The sequence below is a fragment of the Ammospiza caudacuta genome, chromosome 3, assembly GCF_027887145.1.
Source record: "Ammospiza caudacuta isolate bAmmCau1 chromosome 3, bAmmCau1.pri, whole genome shotgun sequence".
In the NCBI taxonomy this organism is placed as follows: Eukaryota; Metazoa; Chordata; class Aves; order Passeriformes; family Passerellidae; genus Ammospiza; species Ammospiza caudacuta.
Window position 1 is genome coordinate 5953370 of NC_080595.1, and position 26330 is coordinate 5979699.

Below are 26330 nucleotides of genomic sequence, written 5' to 3' on the forward strand. Positions count from 1 at the left end.
TCGGCCCGCCCCGGCCGCGTTGCCGGCCCCGCCTCGCCGCGGGCGGGGGAGGCGCAGGCGCGGCGGCCCCGGCCCTGCCCCAGCCCGGCTGCGGCGGAGGCAGCGGCGGAGGCAGCGGGATGGCGGCGCCGCTGAGCGATGGGGACCGTCGGAAGCAGATCAGCGTGCGGGGCATCGCGGGGCTGGGGGACGTGGCCGAGGTGCGCAAGAGCTTCAATCGCCACCTGCACTTCACCCTCGTCAAGGACCGCAACGTCGCCACCCCCCGCGATTACTACTTCGCGCTGGCGCACACGGTGCGCGACCACCTGGTGGGGCGCTGGATCCGCACCCAGCAGCACTACTACGAGCGGGACCCCAAGGTGAGCCCCGGCGGGACGAGGGACGGGGGAGGGCGGCTGTGCCTTCACCAAGGGTGTTTCCGTGTCTACCTGCCAGGTGTCACTGTGGGTGTGACCCCTGGAACTTGTCCCTTGCGTGCACCTGCCTGTAGGGCGCCTTGCCATGGCCGTGATTTCTTCCCTGCGGGCATCGTGACACCTGTATCCCTCACACACACCCCGCTGTTGCTGTGTGCCTTGTACACAGCTCACCATGGCTGTGTCCCCATGAGCCTTGCCTCATCTGTGTCCCTCACGCACATCTTGCCATGCCTTTGTCCCCACAGATATCACCACAGCCATGTCCCTTGTGCAGTTTGCCGTGACTGTGTCTCCACAAACTCTTCTGCAGCCCTGTTCCACTGAACCTTGCTGCAGCACTGTCCCCCCTCGGACACCCTCATAACTGTGTCCCCCTGCACCTTGTCACAGCCATGTCCCACTCTGAGCAGGTCCTTGCTGCTGCCAGCTCCTCTGCAGGCTCCACCACAGTCACGTCCTGCAGTCACACTGCTGCTGTGTGGTGTCCCCTGTGGGCATCATCACCTCCATGGCTCAGCACAGCTGTGTCCTGACTTCACTCCTGCAGAGCACACAGGCAGCTCAGCTTTGAGGCTGGAGAGGAGTTTCTTGCCTTGTGAAAGCCAGATAAGCTCTCCCAGGTCACCAAACCCAGGGGTTCACTTGCCAAGTCAGAACAGTGATGCTGGAGGTGTTGGGAGGTGCAAGACATAATTCAGACTTAATCCTTTTGAATTAAGACCCAATCCAGCGCTTGACTGGAGAGCCACAGAGAGCAGGTGTGCACAGAGAAAGGCACATACCTTCCCAGGGTGCAGGCAGGCAGCCACCTCCCTGAGTCAGCTCTTTTCCCAAGATGATGAATATTGTCTTGACACAAGAAACAAAGTGCACTTTCACCACAGAATGGCTGCATGTGTACTGAGAATTACACTGATGCATGGGACTCTCCCTTTTGTCCCAACTCACACAAATGTGCCCTGATCTGTATTGCAGCACCAACAGAAGGGGTTGCACAGATCCCATAAAGGCTCAGAGGAGCCTGGAGTGAGTTTGCTTACTGTCCTCCACACTTAGATTTTCACTAGAAGTGTGCCTCTGTGGGAGACTGAAAGGAGCAGATCATTTGTGTGCAATGATTCCTGTCTTTCTGATGAGCCCTAGGGAACAGACTGACCCTTTCAGACTCCCAGCAGAGATGGCAGAGTGGGGAATGCTCTGTGGATCTTTCCCTGCTGCTTAGCAGGGGAAGATCCACACTACAGTGGAAAGAGAGTCACAGGAAAGCACAATTTGAAGTCAGGTAATTGCTCCGTTAAGAATTCTGGTTTATTTATAAAAATATCCATAGTGATGAATCTGAGTGAGGGCAAAAGTTTGCACAGCCTGCTTCTCATCCCACAAAGAGGCTTTCCTTAGCATTTGCAGCACATACACGACTCCTCTCAAACTTGGAAGGTCACTGCACAGTTGTGCCAGGAACCCTGCCACCTATGGGACAATTTACTTGTTCAACAGGGTGAAACAGGAATGAAACTCACTCCTGTGTGGGGTGAGCAGGAGGACCCATGAGATGGGAGTGCTGGAAAATTCCTCCCAGGAAGGTGCTGGCCCTCAGCCCAGCCAGCCTGCAGGGGCAGGGGGCTTGCTCTGGCTTTTGGGAGACCGGATCAGCTCAGCCTAGGAAAACTTTAAAAGCCCAGCGTAAACATCACCTCAGCTGAGCCTGACAGTGTATAAATATATCATTCAGCATCCTAGATGATAATAGTTGCCCTGAGTTAATTAGGGAAACACTTAACAGGCAGCGAGATTTTTCTATAGAAGGCTGTTGGCAGGGAGATGCGTGGTGGAGGCTTGGCCGGCGTCCCGCTCGAAATTCTTCTGACAAACAACTCTGGTGCGTGGTGTTCAGGAGCAGGCGCCAAAAGCCAGTCTGGGAAGACATCCCTGCTCTGGGAAATGCTTGGGTCTGCTCTTGTTTTGAAGCAGCTTCAGTGGAAGCAAAGTGCTGTGCTGTGTGTAAGCGTCTCGCTTTGCCTCCCCAGCGCATTTACTACCTGTCCCTGGAGTTCTACATGGGCCGCACTCTGCAGAACACCATGGTGAACCTGGGCCTGCAGAATGCCTGTGATGAAGCCATTTACCAGGTAAAGTCTTGGGGATACCAGGGTCCCCCTGAGGCTAAACTTTTCCACACAAATGGCTGAGCATCTTTATTTCTCAGGGCTTTACCTGAGGAGGTTGTTATTTGGACTACACTAAATGAAGCTTGGCTCCATCTTAGTGTTTTTCATTCCCCAGAGAGGACAATGGGGGAGCCTTGGGGTTCCTTGGAGTTGGAGTACATTTTTCCAAACCACCATTGGAGTTGGAGTACATTTTCCAAACTACCCTGTAGTGAATGGGAGAACCCAAAAGTGCATACTGAAAACAACACCCAGTATCCTAAATGACATGAGAGTCACAGGCTGCAAAGAGCTTTCCATTAGTGGGAGAAATGATGGTTTATCACAGGAGATGTAGTGTAATGGGAGAAACTGGGACTTGAGCAGCAAAACACCAAATTGCAGTTCATACATTGAGGTACACAAGACACAGCAGCAGTGCTGGCAGATAGAAGTTAATTGGTGGGAAAGGAGAAAGGAGGGAAATCATTGCTGGAAATAAAATGTCCTCAGATGATTTCCATCTTGAAAAAAACACAGCTGGGTATCACCAAGGCAATCACTAATGTGAGGCCATTGTTACTTACTTATATGGTTATTTGCAGGCACCTCTGCAACAGCACAGTGACCTTTTCTGACTGAATGAGGTTTTTGGCTTTCTCACCCAAACCCTTTATTTCTCCCAGCTTCCCCTCTGATCCATGTTACACTTTGTAGCAGAAGTTGGGCAATTCACTGTGTCTCTACATGAGGTGCTACAGTTGCTGCTGGAACATCCTGGCATGCACTTTCACTGGCAAGAGACCGAAAGGGATTTCCAGGGAGGCACCTGTTTCCTCTCTGAGGAGGAAACAGAGAGAGAGCAGGCTGGCTTTTTTCAGGAACATCCTCTACATTCTTTTGCAAGACACTTTCCAAGTGCAGATTTGGCCCAACATGCCAAGGCTTCCCTTGCTGCAGCCTCCAGCCTGGGGAGTTCATCATGGCCCGTGGCCAGGTTGCTTCAAAGGTCTCACATCCAGTGTGGCTCTGTCACTGAGAGAATTTGTCTCTGTGTTTGTGTCCCCATCACTCTGTGCATGAGGCTTTCCCATCTTGTGGTTGCAGACCACTGAAGTGCTGGGAAAACAGTTTGGGGAGCAGCTGTACGGGCTTGACACCGTGCTGTCCCCCCTGGCACCAGGGTGAGCTGCTGCTGCTGCCCCCTGGACTCCTGGAGAGTCCTTGCTGCTGGCGGCCTCAGCCTTCATCTGGCAGGGGCCCCCAGACCATAGAACAAATGGCTCAAGAGATGCAGGCAACCACTTCCAGCCACAGACTGCAGCCAAGGAGCTCGGGGGCAGGATGTGGGAAGCACAGGGAGTGGTGGTGAATGCTGCAGTCACTGCTGCCAGCCTGGCCATGCCCTTCCTCAAGGACTCAGTGCACGAGCAGAGGGATGATCTCCCCTGCCCAGGCAGAACTTGGGGGTCCCTTGCACACTGGCTTGACCATTCCCCCCATACTGTCTCCAATGCCAAGTTTGGTCACAGGGCATCCTCACCTGAGGGGCTGCTAGGGCATGAGAGTTTTGTCTGAATTCTCTAAGGAAACCTTCTTCATGGGAAAGCAACATCTGGTGATGGGCTAAATTGTTTTCCAATCAGTTGGGCTGCCCAAGGACTAGGTGCTGATGAGATGCTTTGTGGGGAGGGAATCAGAAACCTTGTGGGTTTAATCTCCTTCAGTGTGGGTGGTTTTGGGATGTGTTTGTCCTCCTTGGAGAGCAGCTCAGGACACATGGGATTTGTTTGGTGACATGTTCTGCTGTGGTTCTTCTCCAATAGCTGGGTTTGGACTTGGAGGAGCTGGAAGAAATTGAAGAAGATGCTGGACTGGGAAATGGAGGCCTGGGCCGCCTGGCAGGTAATACAGGGCGAGGGGAGTTCCCTCCTCATGCAGAGTGCATGGGGACCAAGGGTGGTGTGGCTGTCACACCCTCACCACTGCCATCTGCCAGTGGGACCCTCCTGCCTGCTCCTGGCTGGCCAGAAACACCAGAGACAGCAGCCCAGAGCTGTAGGTGTGTGTTCTGCAGTGCAGCAGGCAGGGCTGTGGCTGGAAGAGGCTGTCTGGAGCCTTTCTCCTCACCTCCCTGAGAAATCTCTCACTTCCCAGAGGCACTCAACAGCTCTCACACAGGCAGATTGCTGGCTGCTATTTTGGTCTGCCTGTCCCATGGGACAGCTGGAGATGAGAGCTCCCCAGCACAGAGTAAATGCTGGGGCTGATCTTTACCAGAACTGCCTGGATTGAGGGCTGAAAGGGTTTCCTTTGGAAGCAATAATAGTTAAGGAGCTGGTGGTGCAGCAGGTCAGGGTCAGAAGCTCTGCTTTACTGGGCAGACAGGCTTAGAGGAAGGCAAATTTAGAAGAGCTCTCACTGCAACAAAGCTGGATTTGGGGTTTTGGTGATCTGTCCTTGTCACCAGCAATTTTGGGGGTTTGTGGTTGCTCAGCAGGACATGCACAGAGTCCTGCTGCCAACTGCCTCCTTGTCTCCCTTTTGCACATGGGTTTCCTCTGAGTAATAAACATTTCCAGCAGCACTGTTGTGGCAGCTCCTCATCTCCATGCACAGCACATGCAGCAAGCGAGGAGTGAGGTTCCTTGCAGAGTGCCCATGCTCTGCTCCTACAGCCTGTTTCCTTCACCCTTTTCAGCCTGTTTCCTTCACCCTTTTCAGCCTGTTTCCTTCACCCTTTTCAGCCTGTTTCCTTCACCCTTTTCAGCCTGTTTCCTTCACCCTTTGGGCCTGTTTCCTTCACCCTTTTCAGCCTGTTTCCTTCACCCTTTGGGCCTGTTTCCTTCACCCTTTGAGCCTGTTTCCTTCACCCTTTCAGCCTGTTTCCTGGACTCCATGGCCACGCTGGGGCTGGCAGCATACGGTTACGGCATCCGCTACGAGTTTGGGATCTTCAACCAGAAGATTGTCGATGGCTGGCAGGTACTTGGAAAACTCAGGTCCCTCTTTCTTGCTCTCTTTCATGCTGTGGACAAGGCCTGGATGTAAAAGGCACTGCAGTGCCTTGAGCTGCTCTTAAACTGGGCGTTTGAGTCCATCACTGGGTGAGATGATGTGGGAGTTGAGCCCCAGGACATGGCTGAGACCAGAGGTTTGCCTGCCTGGGTCTCCACAGTGCAGCTGCAGCAGCCCCAGAGTGCCATCCAGCTTGGCTGTGAGTCAGCAAAGCAGTCAGACTAAAGATGGAGATGTGCCTAAGTACCTCAGGAAGGTGTCTGGCAAGGGATGTGTTTGATCATTATGGAATATAGGCAAGTGTCTGGTGTGATTGCTGCTCCTGTGGGTTCCCTGATCAGTGGCAGACAGGGATTAAACAGGAATTTTCCTGTAGCATTAGTGATCATGCTATTTTCCAGTGAAAATAGGCTAAAAAAACTGCCTCAGCTGGCAGTTTTCCTTAGTGTGTGTCTGGAAATGGTTTTCATTAGGAGACTCACCTTGCTTTGGAGTATAAAGTATCTTTTTCTCCATAAAATGCCACTCTGTAGGTCAGGGACCATGAGAGGTTTGAAAGTTGTTTTTTTCCTGCTTCTCCACAAAGAAGCTGCAATGCCAGGCCCCATAAATGGTAAAAACAGGGAGGAGAAAACTTCCCCTGTATTTGACTTCATGTTTCTTAAAAAAGAACAGGGGTGGTGGCATGCTGGGCTGTGGCCCTCCCCCCTGCCTTGCCCCTCCTTGTCCCACTATCTCCCCCTTCCTTTAAGTCCCTCCCCTCACAGCAGAGAAATGCATGGAGGCATAAAACATCTCTGGATAACACCAGCCTGGGTGGCTCTGATGGATTCACTTTGCTCCCAGTGCCACAGCTGTGAGCTGAGGGGAGAAACCCGCTCTGGCAGAGGGCACAGCAGTTAACAAGAGTTGGCTTACAGGGTGTGGACTGTGGCCAGGAGCATCTCCACTGGGTGCCACATCCCACATATTCCACAGTATCCACAGTCAAACTGGATGTGGAGGCCTGGAGACAGACTGAGAGCAGTGGTCTGTGCAGTTTGCATGGCTTAAACCTTAACAGAGATCCATAGAGGCTGATTTATTTATTTATACCAGCTGGGATGCATCATCCAAGCTTTGCAAAGCCCGGTGCGAAAAGTGCCAGTAGCTTGCTTTTAAAATTTTATAAGTTTAATAATAATAAAATGGTTATAAAAATAGTAATACAATTAGAGTAATAATAATTTGGACAAATTGAATTAGGACAATATGAGACAATAAAAACAAAGAGTTAGGGACATTCCGGGTACCTTTTTCTGGGCAGCACAAGCCTGAAAAAGGACCCACGTTAACAGAGGATTAACCCTTAAAAGCCTGTTGCATATTCATACACCTCATCCATGATGCATAAATTCCATTCAAACACAGGATTCTGTCTGGTCAGTGTCAGCTTCTTCCTCTGAATCCTAACAGCGCCTTTGAGGCAGGAAGAAGTTGGTTTATTCTGATAATGGAGCAATAAATTCTTTTTCTCTGAAAGATTGAGGTGTCCTGTGGCTGCTATCTCACTGCAAGTCTTTTCTTTGAAAGAAGTATCTTACATAGCACAGTTTCTATTTTAACATTTTTTATAACCTAAAACTATATTTAACACAGTACTTAAGAGAATTAAAACAGCATTACTTCCTAACACAACACATATAATATTCATTTCAATATTTGCAAAAAGCCAATCATAAAATACATGCATTTTTCACACCCGGCTATCCTCTAGAGGCCTCTGCACATCCATTTTTAAAGCCAGCTTGCTGAAGCTTTACTTTTAAACCAGTCTCCCTGTGAGGAGCCACGTTCAGCCTTCTCGTGGAGCCACAAGCTCTCCTTGATCCAAGGCTCTCCTTGATCCCGTGTCCCTGCAGGTGGAGGAGGCTGACGACTGGCTGCGCTACGGGAACCCGTGGGAGAAGGCTCGCCCCGAGTACATGCTGCCCGTGCACTTCTACGGCCGCGTGGAGCACACTGCCGACGGCGTGAAGTGGATCGACACCCAGGTACCACCGTCAGTCTCCCCCTGCTGGGCTGGGGAAGGCAGACAGGGTCACCCTGGGGCTGCCTGAGGTCTTCAGGCTCTGCTTCCCTCCCAGACTGGCCAAACTTCAGCTTCCCAAGGTGACTTGGGAGCCTATGGGGTTGGAGGAGATAAAAGCTTTTGTTGAATTGTTACAGCAGGATTTGAGATAAAAGAGACATCTGTTGATCTCCAGGGCAAAGCTGCACAGTCTTACATGGATTTATGCTGGAGGAGAATTGTAGGCTTCTTCCATGCTGTTGGCCATTCACACTCTGTGGATTTTCAGCTGGTTCTGATGCTGCTGCTGTGCAGAGGCATGGAACAATGCCATGGGTGTTTAACTCTTGTTGTGAGAGCAAGTTCCTCTTCCCCAGAGCAGCCCAATGGGCAGGGTGCTGTCAGGGGAGGCTGAAGGTGTGGGTTCCAGTCTCCAGTATGTCTGGAGGCCTTGTTTTGTGGCATCATGGAGCACCAACCCTCCTTCAGCCTGTCCCACAGTTGAGGACATAATGCTGTACTTCAGGGGCTCATGCTTGTTCAGGCTGCTGCATCATAGGTGCATCCCCATTTTGCTGCTAACAAAGACATAGGTGAATCTAAGATGCTTCAGCCTCTCCTCTGTAAGCACTGCTCAGGGTGGAGGAAGGAAGGACAATGAATTTCTCTGTGATTCAGGGGGATGACCTAGCTTTGTTCCCATAATGTTCAGCGGTCTCTCAGCCCAATGAACCAGCTCAGTTAACCAAGGAGCTCACAGCCACAGAGCTCAGCCCTTCTCTTCAGCACCAAGAGCTGAAGCTCAGTTACAGAGTCACCTGGGCCTGCTCAGAGGACAAATAAACCATTTTATCTCTGGTTGTCAGAGGCTGTGAAGTGACCCAGGTGATTGCCATGTTAACAGTGCAAGGATTCAACACCAGAGCTCCAGCACAGGAAATATCTTGGGAGCACTGTGCCAGAGCTCTCTGGGCCCCAGGTGTAGCAGGCGTCCATCTGGGGACCAAGTGTCATTGCATTTCAACATGTCTCTCTTCTGATCCTGCTGCTAGTCTGGGGTTTCAGGGATCCCAAACACTGCTTCCTACAAGGAGGTGACTTTTCAGATAGTGCTGCTAAAGGAACAAGTTGGAAAGGTTCAAAAAAGCCAAAGATGCAGCCTCTAAATATAGCATAGCTGAGTTCATGTGCTGTGTGCCCCAGTCAGTGCCCGGGCAGGCTCCCTGCCTGCTTCCATGTTCAGAGCTGCTAACAGCAGCTTGGAGAGCCTGAGCTCCTGCTGGTTGTCCCCAGAGGGGAGCTGTTGCCCATGCCAGCACAAGGAGGCTGCTCATGACCCACATGCTGACCTGCCCAGGTTTTCCCTGCTGTGTGAACTGGGAGGTCCAGGGTTACTCCCTGTAGCCTCCTGTAGCTTAAGCATCATCTGCAAACTGCACAAGGAGATTCACACTCATGTTCAGTTCAGGTGCTGGAGATCTCAGTGGAGTTATCCAGGCAGGTTCAAAAAACCCTGAATATTGGGTGGATGGCTCTGGAAATGGTGCTGCAGTTATAGGGTTTGGTCCTGGCAGGTTGCAGAAGGGTAATGGGCAGGATTCAGGCTGTGGAGTTAATCCCAGATGGAAACACAGAAGTCCAAACTGCCCTGGCTTTTCCCCAGCACAGACAGAATCCCTGTGGGCAGCTGAGGGTGCTTTCAGTGCTCTGATAGGTACCCCAGTTAATACAGGAAGGTCAGCAGGTTTCTTGTTTCAGTAGAGCTCCAGACAGCTCTGGTTCTCCTATGAATGCTTCCCATTAGGTGGTGGAAGTGCCCATGATAGAGGTGAGATTCCTTCCACAGCCAGGACTTGTCTTTGTCCTCTGGATTCTTTTTGCAGAGGTTTCAGCCACTGTCCCACATTCTCCAGGTCACTGTGCTGTAACCAGGGGGGACACTGTCCTTTTCAGGTTGTCCTTGCCATGCCTTACGACACCCCAGTGCCTGGATACAAGAACAACACTGTGAACACCATGAGGCTCTGGTCTGCCAAGGCTCCAAACGACTTCAACCTCCAGGAGTGTAAGTGCTGTCCCTCCAGTGCCTCTCCTCTGGCCAGGTGGGACACAGCTGTGCCTTTGTGCATGGTGCAGCACTTCACATCTGCCCTGCTTTGTGTTTATTCCATCCATTTGTATTGTCTCCAAACCACAGCACTGTGTGCACATCCATGGATCACACTACTCCCAGACACCCACCCATCTCCTCCTGCCACTCCAGTGCCTTTCACACATGTACATTCCCATCCTGTTCCATTAGTACCAGCCTGAATATTCCTGTTACAAAACCTCTCTGCAAGAGAAGATGGAAAAGTGTGGTGTCAGGGATCTGCCTGAATCCCTCCAGCTGCTGCAGTGCTGTGTGTGTTTCTCTCCCTGCAGTCAATATGGGTGACTACATCGAGGCAGTGTTGGACAGAAACCTGGCAGAGAACATATCCAGAGTCCTGTACCCCAATGATAACGTGAGTGACCTGCTTGCCTCTCTTCCCTGTTGCTCAGAATCATCCTTCCTGCAGTTGTGTCTCCTTGTTTGCCAACACTGGAAGGTCGTGAGCATCTGATGCTTGTTGCTTTGCTTTAATACAGTAGGTTGTCCCTGTAATACAGTATAGGTTGTCCCTATAATTCCCAGTGAACAGGAATGGCTCTGCTGGCTCCAGAGGGCTGATTGGCAGCCAAGAGTCTGGCCCATAAGGTGTAGCTGCTCTGTTCCATACTTTATGGAGAGGAAGACATTACTCCTTCAACTTTAAGGCACAGTTTACACAGAGGGGACTCATTTCCATCCCCAGTTCAAGGGATTTCTTACTGCAAGTGCTGTCCCAGGCTAAGCACTCACTGGGCTCTGGATCCAAAAGGGAAGAGCCCTCATATCCAGCCATGGATTGGCATCTGTTCTGGAAAGTGCAAATCCCCTGCACTTTTCCCCACACCCTATCAAACCTGCTGGTATTTTAAAACAGACCAGCAGAAAACACAGTGTGTGTGTGTGAGGCAGCTGCTGTGTCCAGAGACACTCCTGGCTGTTGCAGAAAGCCCAAAATCCTTCGCCAAAAAACCCTGCAAAGGATTTTGCCACGAGGGAGGGATCTGTGCTGGCTCTGTGGGAGTAGCATGGATGGGGCAGGCTGTCTCTCTCTGGAAGCAGCTGTTTGGGATGCCAAGCCCCTTTGTGAGTCCCTACAGCTGCTGTCCACATCAGAGACATTTGAGAAACATCCACATTTGCTCTGGTGAGGAGCCAGACGTGTGAAGCCTGTTGGGAAGCCCCTGAGGGTGGAGAGGAGAATCTCCAGGGCTTTGGCTGCCAGGTGGGGATGGCAGCTGCAGCTCCAATGCATGTGCTGCCCCCTCTTGCAGTTCTTTGAAGGCAAGGAGCTGCGGCTGAAGCAGGAGTACTTTGTGGTGGCTGCCACCCTCCAGGACATCATCCGCCGCTTCAAGTCCTCCAAGTTCGGCTGCCGAGACCCTGTGAGAACGTGCTTTGAAACCTTCCCAGACAAGGTGAGGCTGTGGGCAGAGGCACTGGGGAAATTTCAGCCAGACCTGCCTCTCTTGAGAGAGAGCAGGAAGCTCAGGACTAAATGGGGCATTTACACAAACACCCTGGCAAGTTGGGTTGTAAAACAGATGATCTCCGGGCCTGTTTTCCCAGGGAAAAAATTGTAATTTGGAGCAAAACTTGAAAAGTTTGAATAGCTCCATTACTGAGAGGTCTGTTTCTGGGTTGTGAGTCATAAGAAGAGCCTTGGGGCTGACCCTTAGCCAACCCCATGCATGCAGGGCACTGTCACAGTCTGACACTGCCAGAACTGAGATCAGCAAGTCTGTGTTGCAGGTGGCTATTCAGCTCAATGACACCCACCCTGCCCTGTCCATACCAGAGCTCATGCGAATCCTGGTGGATGTGGAGAAGGTGGACTGGGACAAGGTGAGCAGAGCTGAGAGGACCGTGCTGAACCTCACAGGGGAAGGAGCTGTGGGATTTCCTTTTCCTGCCTGGCCTGGGTGCACGTGCACTAACCTGCTGTCTGTGATGCAGGCCTGGGAGATCACAAAGAGGACGTGTGCCTACACCAACCACACTGTGCTGCCCGAAGCCCTGGAGCGCTGGCCGGTCTCCATGTTTGAGAAGCTGCTGCCGCGGCACCTGGAGATCATTTACGCCCTCAACCAAATGCACCTGGATGTAAGGGACCGGCGCCAGGCTGCGGGGACTCTGGGGACCTTGGTGTGACCACCGTGAGGATGGGAGTGCTCCCAGGTGCTGTGGCCGTGTCACTCATGTCCCTGTCCCTGCCTGCAGCGCGTGGCAGCTCTGTACCCGGGGGACATCGACCGCCTGCGCAGGATGTCGGTGATCGAGGAGGGCGACTGCAAGAGGATTAACATGGCGCACCTCTGCGTCATCGGCTCGCACGCCGTCAACGGCGTGGCCCGCATCCACTCCGACATCGTGAAGAACTCGGTGTGAGTTGGAACACAGCCAGGGGTGGGCTCCCTCCCCTCCCTGGGCTTTGCCTGCCAGCTGGGAAGGGTTAGCTGGGGCAGCTGGGTGTCCAGCTCTGCTTTGGATCTCTCCTTTGGAGCGGGTGAAACTCCTGGCAGTACGGCTGAGGAAGGGGGTGAGAGGCAGCAAAGAGTGATGGAGCCTGCCCTGAGTCAGGAGCACACACTGGGGGGGGCTCAGCTGCAGCTCGGGTGGTGATGGGTGGCTCAGAGCTCCATGGTGTTCCAGGTTCAAGGATTTCTATGAGCTGGAGCCAGAAAAGTTTCAGAACAAGACCAATGGGATCACGCCGAGGCGCTGGCTCCTGCTGTGCAACCCAGGACTGGCTGACATTATTGCTGAGGTGAGTGGTGATCGTGGGAAGTGAGGAGCTCAGTGTGATCCCTTTGGTCACCTCTTCCTGTGGTCTGGTCAGCCCTGAAGGTGACTGTGGTGGTCCCAGGAGAGGGAAGAGATGAGAATCTTGACTCCATGTTCCAGAAGGTTGATTTATTATTTTATGATATATATTATATTAAAGAAAATTATATACTAAAACTATACTAAAGAATAGAAGAAAGGATTTCATCAGAAGGCTTGAAAGGAATAGAAAGGAATGATAATAAAATCTTGTGACTGCTCACAGCCTCAACAAAGGTGGCTGTCGTTGGTCATCAAGTAAAAAACAACTCACATGAGATCAAATGCACCTGTTGCATTCCAGAGCAGCAGATAATTATTGGTTTTCTTTTCCTGTGAGGCTTCTCAGGAGAAAAACCCTAGCAAAAGTATTTTTCAGAAAATATGTCCATGGCAGCTCTGTGGGGACAGCCTGGGAGGACAATGCTGTGGCACCTGTAGGTGTGAGATTGGCTGGGCTCTAAAGTTGATGATGAAAAGTTGGCCAAAAAAAGCTGCAGAAATCTAAATCTGGTCCCTGCCCTTGTGTGGACTGCACACAGGCACAACCATAGGGTGTCTGGACAAGTGTTCAGCCTCATAGGCACAAAGGAGCTCCTCCCATGGAGGCCCAGCTCCAGTTCTGTCCCTCGTATTTCCCAGGCCCTTGAGGGCAGCTTTTTACATCACACTGCAACCTGCCATGACTGAATATCATCCTGTAGTTAAATGAATCTTCATGTCCTGCCCATTGGTTTCTCCAGCTGCCAGGAGGCCATGGCACATGTGCACACATCTCCCTTTTCTTGAGAAAGGGGGGCTTGTCTGAATTTTTGCAAGTGCCCTGTTTCCATTGGGCTTCTTTGTGATGCAGAGAAATAATCTCATAATAAAAAACTGTGCCTCTTTCCCTATGTGCCCCTTTTCCAATGTGGCACACTGCCTCTTCCAGTTCCCAAGGGGACTGTGGCACCTCTGCTGGGAAGGGGCAGTTGAGGACTGGGTGAAATCTCTCATGACATTCCTGATTTGTTGTTTTAGAAAATTGGGGAAGGCTTCATCACAGACCTGAGCCAGCTGAAGAAGCTCCTGGAGTTCATAGATAATGAGACTTTTATCAGGGATGTGGCAAAAGTCAAGCAGGTAATGTGCCCTGGGGGAAGAACATCCAGGAACATCCCAGCAGCAAGTGCTCACTTCTGATGCAAGCCCTGCCAACTCATGCCTGTTCCTCAAATATTTTTCTGCCAGGAGAACAAGCTGAAGTTTGCAGCCTACCTGGAGGAGCACTACAAGGTGAAGATCAACCCAATGTCCATGTTTGATGTCCAGGTGAAGCGAATCCATGAGTACAAGCGGCAGCTGCTGAACTGCCTGCACGCCATCACCCTCTACAACCGTAAGTCCCCCGGCCTCTCACTGCCAGGGCTTCCCTCCAGGAGGGAAGGCAGAGTGGCTGAAGGCTCATACAGAGCTCTGGGGAAAAGCTCACAGCCCAAATCTCCAGCCCAGGTAGCCTCCACACCTGTTCTGCAGCTGTCAAGAGTGACCTGGTGCAAGTTAAGGCCCCATTTCCCATTGTATACTTGGGGCCCCTGCCCATTCCCAAAGGGAGGCAAGTCATTGGAGTCAAGTCTGCATTGTTCTGCCTTGAGGAGTTCTCCAAGGATCTGAATCCCCAAGGATTCTGTGGCTGTTTTTTGCCCACCACAGCTCCAGCAGATGTCTGGTTGGGCTCAGGGTCCTGCAAGGTCCTTGTGACATGGGCTGAGATCCAAGCCTGCCTCTGATCAGGCACTAAACTCTGCCCAGCTTATCTTCAGTTCTGAAGATTTTTAATTTTTTGGGTTTATTTAGGATCAAATTTGAGCTTTCAAATTTGAAACAATTTTGAAGAAAGATCCCTGCTCTTTCAGGCATCAGATGTAATCCATCCAAATCCTTTGTGCCCAGGACCATTATGATTGGAGGAAAGGTAACCTGCATTCCAGACTCCGTGCATGCGTGGCTGGGGGTGGATGGGGAAGGTCCTGTCCCCTTTCTGTGGCTTTGCTGGGCCTGCTGTGGATTAGCCAGCAGCAGGGACACCTCCATGAACTAACTGGACTGAGCAAGGCTCCATCACTATTACCCAATAAGGTGTTTTACCTAATTCATGATTTAGAGAGGGAGGATTTAGGGAGAATTAGAATTGTTCAGGCTCTGGGGAGACTTTATTGTAGCCTTGAAGTGCTTGAAGTGGGCCTTTTAAGAAAGATGGGGAAAAATGTTTTAGCAGGACCTGTTGTGCTAGGACAAGGGATAGTGGTTTTAAATTGAAGAAGAGTTAATTTAGATTAGATCTAAGGTGGAAATTTTTTCAGTCAGTGTGGTGACCCACTGGAACAGGTTGCCCTGAGGTGATACATGCTCCATCTCTGGAAACATTCAAGATAAGTTGGATGGGGCTCTCAGCAACCTGGTCTAGTTGAAGATGTCCCTGCTTATTGCAGGGGGGTTGGACTAGATATCTTTCCAAGGTCCTTTCCAACCCAAACCATGCTGTGATTCCATGTGACCAGCAGAAGTCAGGCTCAGACTCGCTGCAGTGAGAACCCCACACTGTCATCTCTTATGCTCTCCCTTCCTTAAAAGCCTTCCCCATTTCTGGACTGCTCTTCTTCAGGCAGCCCCTGGCTACCACATGGCCAAGATGATCATCAAACTCATCACATCCATTGGTGAGGTCATCAACAACGACCCCTATGTGGGGGACAAGCTCAAGGTCATCTTCCTGGAGAACTACCGGGTGTCCTTGGCTGAGAAGGGTATGTCTGGTCTTCTGTAAGCGCCTGTCACAAGTTGGGCACGTCCCAGCTGGGCCCAGGAACGGGCTGGCCTGAGAGGCAGTTGTGGCAGGACACCTGGCTGTCCCTTAGGAAGAGCCTGAAGGCTCCACACAGGGCAGGAAGCCAGCTTCATTCATGCAGGAGTGGCAGCAGCTGCTTGGGATCATGGCAAAGCTGAGCCTGGCCCCAGAGTTGTGCTGTTTGGGCTGAGGGCGAGGTCAGAAGGGCCAGTCCTGGTTGTGAGGAGCTGCGATGTGCCAAGGATTAACTCCCACTTCTCTTGCACCTGGCAGTGATCCCAGCAGCGGATCTCTCCCAGCAGATCTCCACAGCTGGCACAGAGGCCTCGGGCACTGGCAACATGAAGTTCATGGTGAACGGGGCCCTCACCATCGGGACCATGGACGGGGCCAACGTGGAGATGGCTGAGGAGGCGGGCGAAGAAAATCTCTTCATATTTGGCATGAGGGTGGAGGACGTGGAGGCCCTGGATCGGAAAGGGTTGGTGAACGCCAGGGCTTGTCAGATGGGCTCAGCTCTGATGGGGAGAGCCATGTTCTCTGGGAGGGACACTTTCTTCTCTGGGCAGCTCTGGAGCAGGGGGCTAGAGGCAGTCTTTGCCTTGGGCTGCAAGGATTCAGCAGTGGGACATGGTATGAGGTATCAGACACTGCTGCTGGTGTGAGCCACGAGCAGGGTGCTCTGATGGGCACAGGCCCTCATTCAGGAGCTGTCCCACCTCCCTGCCTGCCCTCCCTGCCCCAACACAGGGAGGAGCAGCAGTGCCTGAGGCTGTCTCTGCTGGCACAGGTACAACGCCCGCGAGTTCTACGAGCGCCTGCCCGAGCTGCGCCAGGCCATCGACCAGATCACCAGCGGCTTCTTCTCCCCTCGGGACCCCGGCTGCTTCAAGGATGTGGTGAACATGCTCATGTACCACGACAGGTGAGTCCTGGGAGCATCCCTGTGCAGGGGGGCACTGCCTGCTCATGGAAGGGAAGGTGTCTGTCCTGCCCAGAAGGCAAACCCCAGCCAGACTGTGCTTTGGGTTTCAGGTTTAAGGTGTTTGCAGACTATGAGGCCTACATTAAGTGCCAAGGGCAAGTGGACCAGCTGTTCATGGTAAGGTTTGCCCACTGCTGAGTGGGAACACTGAGGATAACTGGGATGAGTGTGCTCCAGTGGAGTCTTTCTCATGGACACTGCAGCATGTGGGTGCCCTGGGGCAGGGTGAGGTAGATTTGGCTGCTTCAGCCAAATCTGGGGTTTTAAACCAGCCAGTGCCCTGAAAGCCTGCAAGCCAGGACAGAGCTGGGTGAGCAGCTGAGTATTGACACTGCCTCTCTTCTTGCCAGGATCCCCGTGAATGGACGAGGAAAGTGATCAGGAACATTGCGTGCTCGGGCAAGTTCTCCAGTGACAGAACCATCACGGAGTATGCCCGTGAGATCTGGGGGGTGGAGCCTTCTGCCACAGCCATCCCCCCGCCCAACCTGCCCCGAAACTGATGTGAGCACCAAGGGAAGGAAGGAGAGATGTGCTCCCATCGCAGGAGTCCTCACCTGCATTTCACTATCAGTCAGATGGGCTCAGCTCTGCAGAAACAAGGCCTTTCCCTCAGAGGGATAGAAGATGCTCTGAGGAGGAGCCCTGACCAAGGAACAAGAGCTGGAGGGCAGGAGAAAGGACCTTGTGTTTGCACCTACCTAGCCTGCCTGCACGTGCTGCATAGTGCTTTTAGTGAGATGGCCATGGATAAGTCTTCCACAGCTGTGCTCCATGCTTAACAAGGGCTTTCCAAGTAAACCTTCCCCTGCCCCTGTGTGCAAGGGCCTGGCCTCCTTGACCCTGCCCCACAAGTAGGACTAGCCAACACAGAGTGTCTTTCTCCTGCAGGGTCTGCCAGGCCCAAAGCTGGGGGAGGCAGAGGCCAAACCCTGCCCATCCCCTTCCCCAGTATCACCTAAAGAAGGGGGGCTGGCTGTTAAAGCTGCTGGCCCCAGGGCAGGCACCAACACTGTGCCATAAGCAGGAGAGCCTCGGATCAGCCACTTCCTTGCCACAGACCTTACTGTAGTCTCCTCCCATACCTCTTCCCTAACTAAAGGCCCAGTAACCAAGCCACTCCAGGGATTTTTAGCCTCCATCTCTGCACAGGGAGGGCTGTACCTGCTGGCTCTTGGCTCTGCAGATACAGCTCTGTGTGTGTGCTGCTTAGGGGGTGAACATGGATCACAGCCCTGGCACTCTTCCTTAGCAGGGTCATGCTGCTCCACATGTCCCTCCCAGTGCTGGGGTCACACTTTAACACCCATAGTGCTGTGTAGTGCACCAGTACTGCCCTGTTTGACACCAACTCATTAAAACAACCCAAACACCTGCTGGTTTGACTTCAGACTCATGACTACTCCACCCCTTTGGGTTCAGGTTGCAACAAGTTCAGGCCACAATGCCTGAACAATGCCAAGTTCAGGTCACAGCAATCACTGCTGTCCTTGCCCAGCTGTGGCTTTGTGGTTTGTAGTCCCTTGCAGCTGACAGGGTGCTGGCCCCACCATGGGGGGACAACGTGCCCATGACAGCTGACTCCATGCACTGGGGTGGGGGTTTGTGTTGGGTTTGCCCTGCAAATGGCACACAGCGCTCCTGAGCCAGAAGTCACACAAGCAATTCCCATCTCCCCCATTCCCAGGGGAGAAGCATTGCCTCAGCTGCAGCCAAAATAAAGGCACAGACCCTCTGGGCTCCAGGTGAGCTCCTCTAGAGCTGACAGCAGCCACAAAGATTTGCCCATTCCCAGCTGCACAGCCCTACTGCAGCCCAGCCCCACACCCAGCTGACCTGCTCAGCATGGAGAAAACGTCCCAAAAACTGCCAGGTAAGACTGGTAAAGCTAAAGTGATCAGCAGTCAATGCCTTTATTAAAACTACACCACTTTTAGATAAACATTTCAGTTCAAATTTCCAAGCACATCACTGGGCTGCCAACAGGAATGGTGGTGCTGGGACCACCCAGAGCAGCAGCTCTCGTGCTGGACTCCCAGCTCTGTCCCAGCAGGAGGAAGGCAGCCAGCCAGGCCCCACTCAGGCTGCACTTTGCCCCAAGCCAGCTGCCAGCAGCAGCACTGACTGGAATGTGTGTTACTCTCCAGAGCCAGGTAAGTGTTTCTCATCTGTCAGTGTGATAAATCAAGGTTGCTGCACTTGTATTGTAGTGGCACAGCTACTTCATGAGTATCAGGGTCAGAAACCTCGGGGACAACTGCACTAATGGCAGAAGAATCTTGGTACAAGAACAAGCTACTGTCTCTTTTGCAGCTAGGATGAGCCTGCAGCTATAACTCTGATGCATGCTGAGCAGTTTATTACTATGCTGTACACCCCTGACCGGATCCTTGGGGCAGCACAATTCCCTTTGAGCACTAGTGACTAAACCTACAGCACCTGGAACTGTCTGTGTGGACTGCAAGGGGCAGGACCCCAGCAAGGCAGTGTCACTGACTCCTCTTTCAGTGGCATAAACCAGTCCCACTTCTAGCCCCAAGCAGGGCAAGGACACCCCCAGCACCTCTTCCTGTGGGAAAGGCTCATTTCCACTTCTGCCTCCTGAACAATGGCTGTCGGAGGGGCTAAGATGTGCTACTGGAAGTGCACAGAAGGCGGGGGGGAGAGATGGGGAATGGCACCCCAGACTTATTTGTGCATCAAAAACTGTATCACTGCCTGCTTTTAACTACAGTGGAACAGCACTGCCACCAGGAACAGGAAAACCTGACCCAAGGAGTTAAAAAGTAGTTGAGGAAAAAAAACAGCTTGCCCTTCTCACCTAAAAGCAGCACATGGCTGTCTGGGTTTGAACAGGGGTAATGGAAGACATCCATTCCAGCAGCCTGGGCACACACTGTCCATGGAAGAGGAGATCAAGGAAAAAGTAATCTCACAGTTTCTGGCTTAAACGCCCACATCTGCAGTTTATATACATGTGTCATTCCAATCCTAATAGGAATACTTGTGAAGAAGGGGAGGAGCTCCACAGAGAATAGCAGGGATGAGAGCAAAAAATAATGTTCAGAAGGAAAAAGGTGGAGAAAGATAAAAGGGCACTAGCCTTGCCCATTACATAGATGTTTCAAAAGGAAGAACAAAAAAAAAAAAATCTTTCATTTTATTTCCAAATCTGTGCAATTACCCCAACACTCGCAGCACATTGTGACTGAAGAGCTAAATAAAAATACCTCTCACTACCTGGATCCTCCATGTATTTGCAATTACAGCCACTGATCAAAGAGGAAAGGCAAAACATGTATTTTCTAGAAAGAGAACACCTCAAACTCAAGCAAGACACCTGTGGTAAGGAGATGTGCCAAAAGCCATTTGTCTACAAATGTATCTCTACATGATCCAAAAACAGCAGCAGTGTTTAAAAATGAAAGGAACATCCTTGGTCATGACACAGTGTCCTAGGAACATCTGTCCTCAGCGGTACCACGAGGGATGGGCGAGGCTTTGCTGTGATTACATTTTTCATGGTTTGGTACTGGCTCCTGGGCTGTCACCACCCCTCTGTCCAAGTCCAAAAAGAAGCCAAGAACTTCTTCCTTTTGCTGTCACAGATGCTGACGCCAGAAGCTGGAGTTGCCAAGGGTACACATCAGGACTGGAACGGGAATCCCTGACCTCCTCTAGTGCCAGGGATGGAAGAATGGCAGACTGACCCACAGGGAGCGGGGAGGAAAAAGAGAGAGGAAGGAAATGAAAATCTCTGTGCTGACAAGCAGACAGTCTTCAGTGATGATGCTCATGTTCAGATTTTCCCAGGAATTCCCTAGAAAAGGAAATGACAAAGCAGTGACTCTCCTATACTCTGGTGTGTGCTACAGCCTGCAGGTCTTCCCATTCCCCTGGCAAGCACTCAGCATTTGCAGCTACAGGGAACAGCACTGAGCTCTGCTCTCACACCATCAGAGGCTCCCACTGAAAGAGCCAAACTGAAGCAACCACTCTGCAAACAGCCTCTCCACAGCATCCAGCTCACAGCAGAGATGAGCCAGAAAGTGCTCCCAGATTTCTGTGGCTCCCCTTCCCAAAACCTGCTTTGCAGGGATGTGGAGAGCTCTGACTCCTGTGCTAAGCCAGCCCTGGTGTAGCAGGCACAGGGTCTGCAAGGCCTCCCTGGCAGTAATGTGCCTAAGATAAGAAATGCCTAGTCATGATGACTGGAGCTAACAAGCCCTCTCCTGCCCTCAGACCCTTGTTATCTCTCTGTAAGACAATAAGTCACTTTCACCTCCACCCTTACTAGTAGGGTGTTTCCCAAAATTCCTGTACCCTATATAAACCCCTACTTCTGCCCAGTTCAGGGCAAGAGCTGTCTCTGAGACCCTTGGCAGAAGCTGCCAATAAAGACATCTCTGCAGAACCTCATACAGTGATTTTCCTCTCTCTCCCTGCATCTGCTGCTGAGGCACTTGGCAAGCAAACAGCTGAAAATCACCAAAGAGCTGATCTCACTAAGATTACCTCTGGGCTCTAGAGGCAGGCTCTAAGGGGCCCAGACATGTATGGGTAAATGAAGGGGGGCACAGTATGGGTAAATGAAGGTGGTATAGAATGTAATCTTATCTCCCAAAGAGGTGCAGCTGGACCAATTACTAAAGATTAGGAGCAGGCCTGATCTTAACAAGCCACACCTGTAGCCAATAAGCACAGTGGTATAAATAAGAACAGTGGTATAAAAGAGTGGACTGGTGGAATCTGGAGTCAGATGGTTATTGCAGGGACCAGGAACAGTCAGTGCTCAGAGGAACTGCCTACAAGAAGCATTGGGGAGGTACGAAACTCTGGTGACATGGAATCCTTGCACCATAATGATAATAGAACACTTGATATATAAGACAACACAGACAGGTTGTGCTTAACTAAACTTTGCAGTCTGGGACACCCACAGCACTTATTTTTGGGGAGATCCCAAAAACCCCAGAGCCACATCAGCCTGGTATGTCCCCCTCTGTGGAGAGCACAGGGTGCCCGGCCCGGCCCCGGGAGCACGGTTACCGCAGTATCCGAGGTAGCTCTGGACTCCTGTAGATGTACTTGTGCCGGTAGCCCAGGTCTGTGTGGAAGGGCACAAACTGCACCTTGTAGTCCCGGAAGCTCCGCGACGTCGCCGCGATGTTGTAAAGCTGCACCCAAGGGGAGGCAGGTGAGGGATTGGTGTCACCCCAACCCAGCTCCCCCTGCCAAACCCACCGCCCCCTCAGGCACGGCTTTGGTAGCTTTGGTAGCTTCAGCCTCATTGCCCCACTGATTTGCCACACTGCAGGACCTGCAGTCCCTCTGGGCTATGTGTTTTACCCCTTTCCATTACTGACTTCTTGCCTGGCTGAGATGTTCTATCCACACCAGCTCCTCCCACCAGATCAGTTTGCAGAGCCACGTGTGTACCTTTTTTCCCAGATGAAATGGTACCACTGGATCATCCTCAGCATGAAGGATAAGCAGGGAGCAGGAAATGTATTTCACACTGTAAAACGAAAAACAATGTCACAAAGGCTCAGAGCAATCCCACCATTTCTCCAACACCAACACATGTACATTTTAAAGAAAACTGTAATGACAAGCGTGTCCTGTGGGTTATTAACTACAATTTAAAACCTTATCTAGGCACCATTCATTTGGTCTGTAGAAAATTTACTAGTGAAAGACATGCTTATAAAATTTTCTTGCTGCTTAGACCAGAGAAATGTGGCTCACTCCACTGTAAATCATCACCTCCTCTCCCCCCAGGTCTGGTTTGGTTTCAATAGTGGAAGTTCACAAATGCTCTGGCCCTTCAATGAAAGACTCAGTGAAATGAGTCAATGTGATTACAGGCAAGGTGGCTCAGGCAAATACACAGCAAAGAAATCTTCCCAAACCTTCCTGCCATGTTGCAATGCTACTGTTTAACGTGGAAGGTACACTTGAAAAGCATAAATGGCATGAACCAAATCAGGATATCCCTGAGGAGTCTTTGTTCTCTCTGTTGCATCTGTCCTTACTATGAACAATTTAAAAAAAACAGAGCTCCACTGTGCTGCTCTCAGGGCTGTGAGAGTAATTGAAATCACTCCAGTAAGAGCAATGCAGCAACAAAAAAAAGCCAGAGTGCAGTCTCATGTCTGTCCTCATTGATGCTTGCCATGGCTTACTGCAGCCACAGCTGAAACCCCAGCAAAGAGGAAACTCACTTCTCATCGTTTGCAAATTTAATTCCACTTGTTGTGATGGGGTCAAGGAAGAACCAGTCAAATCCAGGGAAGTATCTGTATATCTGAGAGGAAAGATGTGCATTAGTGGCAGGCACCAGCAGTCCATTGATACAAAGAGCACTAACAGGGCAGGCCACTGCCATCCCATGACATCCCCTGGCTGCTGACCATGCTCTTTGCAGTTACACTGCCCCTGTTTCCACCAGCATTATTTTTCCTCCCCTGTTTCAGGCCTATCTTACCAGCCTGCTCAGGAGCAGGCCCTGTGGGTGCTGGCATGGTCAAAGTCCCCAGGTATCATGCAGGACTGTGGGCAGTTCTTCCTAGAAGAGCTTTATTCCAGGGCAGCTTCTCACCAGCTTGGCTGTATGCAAGGCCTGGCCTGGGTGTGTGCTCAGTTCAGAGCCAGCTCATTCCCATGCTGCACACACAGCTCTGGCTCTGCTCATTGTGAGCAGCTGTCTCCAGTGCAGCTCTTTACCCCCAATGTTTACAGACACCACAGTTAGCTCAGCTCCAGCACTTCTGAAGGTTCATTTCCATGCTCACAATTCCATGCCAGCAGTGAGAGTGTCACTGTGTACTTGCCACAGAAAAGGGATGGCTCCGCGCCTCCTCCCGTATGTTGGTGAATGGAGATTCCAGGATCAGGGCATCCGGGGGCGTTTCTGAAAAGCCAAAGGCAATGTGCTGAAATGCAGGGCTGCAGCCAGCCAGCAAGGTCAGGCTCTGCCTCATGGGAGCAGCTGCCACCACGGTGCACCAAGGACAGCTCTGTCAGCTCCCCAAATGTCTGTGGGAATCTGGGACAGCAGCAGGCTGCTGGAAATGCATCCACGAGTCACACTCACCTCTCTCGCAGAGGCGCCGCACCAGGTTTGTTGCAACTCTGGAAAGAAGAAGGAACATTGAGTTGGCACATGCCCTCTACAGAGAAAAGCAAGGCACAATTCTTCCCAAGAATATTCTTATCTCTTTTGCTGTGTCTGTGTTTGTGCAAAAGGGGAATGCAACATGGAGACTGTTTACCCAAAGTGATGGTGTTTTGTTTCCTTGTGTGTGTGTTGGGACAGTCAGCTGACAGTCACAAGGTTCTCTTGGCAGATTCAGTTTAGATGTAATGCAATATAAGATAGAATAATGTAGTATAATAAAGTCAATAATTAGCCTTCTGATAAGATGGAGTCAGATGCATCACTCTCTCCCCTGGCTGGGGGATCCCTGTAAATTCCCTACAACCCCACAGCCACAAGGTCCATCCCGCACAGCGCTCGAGGTCCGGCAGCTGGCCCACAGTGACCTGTGTCCTCATGCACCCAGCTGCCCCAAGTGACACCAGGGGCCTGTGTTTAATGAACAAGTCCAAGGAAGAAACACACCAGGCAGCCCCTTGGATAGACTCCTTTCAGGTGGCTCCCAGCACATCCAAGCAGGGTGACACAGCCTCCTGCCTCCAGACCACAAGGGCTGAGCAAGCAAGAGGGGAGTGCAGGGGAGTAGGCAGAGGGGAGCTGTGTTCCAGGCAGCTGGAGTGCAGCATCCCAGGGCTACACTGCAAGGAGCTTCCCTAACTGGCACAGAAAGCAGCAAGGTCTCCCCTGTGCATCACCCTAATGGGATAGGGATATTTCCAAAGCTGCCAAGTTCTCCAAGCACAGAGCATTTCACAAACCCTGAACTCCAGATTGGCTGTGGTCACTAGAGAACTCAGCTGGGGACCAGTCTCAGGACACTCTGACTGCAGTGCTGGGAAACATCACAAACGTGCTCTGACCCAGAAAGGGATTCTGAGCAGTGCAAAAAATATAAAGGAGGAGCCAAGAAAAAGTCTTTGTCTTCTCTCAAACTAAGCAAGGTGTATAGTGTCACAGCAATGAAGAGCCACTTCCCTGAAATACCTCCCTGTCCCAGCATGTGTTTCACAGCCTTGTGGTCTCACAGTTTATCTGTACACAGCTCAACTCAAAGGTAACTCTTGTGTTTGCCCTCTGCTCTTCCACAATCACAAGGGTAAGAACAAGTGGTGCTGAACATGACTTGCCTCCAGACAACCATGGAAAGGGAGGAAGCAGGAAATGAAAGTTAAAAACATGAAGGCAAAGGCACTTGACGCCTTGAACTTCCCTGTGCCAGGCATAATCATGCAAATGTCAGAGGTGGCCAGCAGCATAGTCATGCAAGCATCTGCCCAAGCCCTGATTACACACAGCATGTTCATCAGGACAGGAGGAAATCTTTTGAAAGCACAAGGCACATGCAAGCGTGGCTGGTCTGAGACACTTTCAGAAAACCAGACAAGTCTGATGCTCTGCTCTGAAAGACAATCTACAATCTATAATTCTAAGTGTCTTTCTAGTGTGAGCCCTGTGGACAATGAAGGTTCAAGATCCATTGCTGCAGTCATTCACTGCAGCCCTTCTCACTCTGTACAGCACAAATGGGGAAGCCACCCTCCAGAAATTATGCCACATGCCAAGCCAAGCCAGCCCAGGGATTATTGCAAAACAGCACCTTCATCCAAGGTCAGTGCTTAATGTTCTTTAGAAGCTGCTTCTTTAGAAGTGCCACTAAGATTAGATGCTTACCCTGTGCCCAGGGAGTGTCCCCAAATATAGACGGGGTTGTCTCCGCTGCGGGCTTTTATCCAGTCGAAGACATGAAGGGCGTCGTAGGTCATTCCCCTCTCTGAAGGGCTGCCTATGGAGTCACCCCAGCCTGGAACACAAAGAGTCCTGCTGAGAATCGCTCAAACTGCTCAGCAGAATCAGCCAGCTCCTCCCCTGCAGCCCACCTGCAACTGCAAAGGGGCCTGGGACACGGGCACTTGCTGTTCACCTCACTGTGCACCTCTACAAATTGGGGCTGAAAGCCCTGGTTGACTCACAGTCATCCAATCCAGGTGACTGCTGTTTGCCAAGGAGGTTTTGTGGATTTAGTCAACAACAAAACCAAAGATTGCATCTCAAACACTGCCACAACAGCATTCTTGCACGTACCCACCTGCAACAGCTCAGCTCCCAAACCTTCCCTGCTTCTCCATGCATGTAACCAATTTGTAAGTGCAGCCTCTGACAGCACAGGATTGGATGCTTAGGGCCAAAACCCAACCGTGCCTCTCTGAGCTGTTGTAACATCAGTTTGTCTGTGCTGTTCAATCACTGCCCTCCAGCAACTTTCCATCCTCCTGACTGTTCTGGCTCCATCACTATTGCAGCACATCCACACGTTGTATGCTCTTAGCAGCCAGCACCCCACATCCCTTCTGATTCCCAGTGAGCAGCCAGAGAAGCAGCTGCCAGCAGGACTGAAAAACAGGGCAAGCTCCTACCAATAAGCTTCTCCCAGGTGTCTTCTTGATAAAAATGCAATGGATTAATTTCTTTCTGGTATCTGCAGTGGCATTACACTGCAGCCATGGCTTAAATACTAAGAAGGTAAAAAAGGAGCAGCAGATGCCTGACTGCTGGTGCAGAGGTGCAAAGCAGTTGTGGCTTCTGCCAAGTATTGCTAGCAAATCATTTACTCTGCCTTATCTCAGCTTTTGGAAGGAAGTGCAAGTTCAGTTCCCTGTGTGACCTTAGGAAAGTCAACCAGATCTTATCCAGAAGGATTACACCCAGGCAAGCCCCCAGCTCCCATGTGTGCACCTGGGGAGTGCCTGAAGTGGATGCTGTGACAGCCT

The 26330-nt window shown here is 51.5% G+C and overlaps 2 protein-coding genes across 2 annotated transcripts in view; one reads left to right on the plus strand and one right to left on the minus strand.

The window, feature by feature from the left end:
- Window positions 1-102: 102 nt before the first annotated feature.
- On the plus strand, window positions 103-17779 carry PYGB (glycogen phosphorylase B). The gene is made up of 20 exons (XM_058802801.1): window positions 103-362; window positions 2450-2551; window positions 4396-4474; window positions 5451-5554; window positions 7489-7620; window positions 9591-9702; window positions 10062-10144; window positions 11043-11186; window positions 11521-11613; window positions 11725-11871; window positions 11989-12152; window positions 12421-12535; window positions 13612-13713; window positions 13822-13969; window positions 14487-14545; window positions 15236-15377; window positions 15692-15899; window positions 16209-16343; window positions 16454-16520; window positions 16754-17779. The coding sequence occupies exons 1-20, from the start codon at window positions 120-122 to the stop codon at window positions 16904-16906; spliced, it is 2532 nt and encodes an 843-aa protein (XP_058658784.1). The 5' UTR covers window positions 103-119; the 3' UTR covers window positions 16907-17779.
- Window positions 17780-19546: 1767 nt separating this feature from the next.
- The window catches only part of ABHD12 (abhydrolase domain containing 12, lysophospholipase), a 33957-nt gene continuing 27173 nt past the window's right edge, over window positions 19547-26330 (minus strand). Inside the window, exons 7-13 of the mRNA XM_058801842.1 lie at window positions 25234-25363; window positions 23500-23537; window positions 23237-23316; window positions 22628-22710; window positions 21843-21921; window positions 21453-21580; window positions 19547-20223 (exon numbers count right to left, since the gene is read on the minus strand). Coding sequence (XP_058657825.1) covers window positions 20184-20223; window positions 21453-21580; window positions 21843-21921; window positions 22628-22710; window positions 23237-23316; window positions 23500-23537; window positions 25234-25363 — 578 coding nt within the window. The 3' untranslated portion in view covers window positions 19547-20183. The remainder of the gene's footprint in view (window positions 20224-21452; window positions 21581-21842; window positions 21922-22627; window positions 22711-23236; window positions 23317-23499; window positions 23538-25233; window positions 25364-26330) is intronic.

Excerpts from the sequence above, each read along its gene's own strand:
- PYGB (XM_058802801.1), top strand. The coding sequence starts at position 120 with ATGGCGGCGCCGCTGAGCGATGGGGACCGTCGGAAGCAGATCAGCGTG. Across the intron at positions 12,153-12,420 it reads GACATCGTGAAGAACTCGGT|GTTCAAGGATTTCTATGAGC; the intron begins GTGAGTTGGAAC and ends ATGGTGTTCCAG. Across the intron at positions 15,378-15,691 it reads GGTGTCCTTGGCTGAGAAGG|TGATCCCAGCAGCGGATCTC; the intron begins GTATGTCTGGTC and ends TGCACCTGGCAG.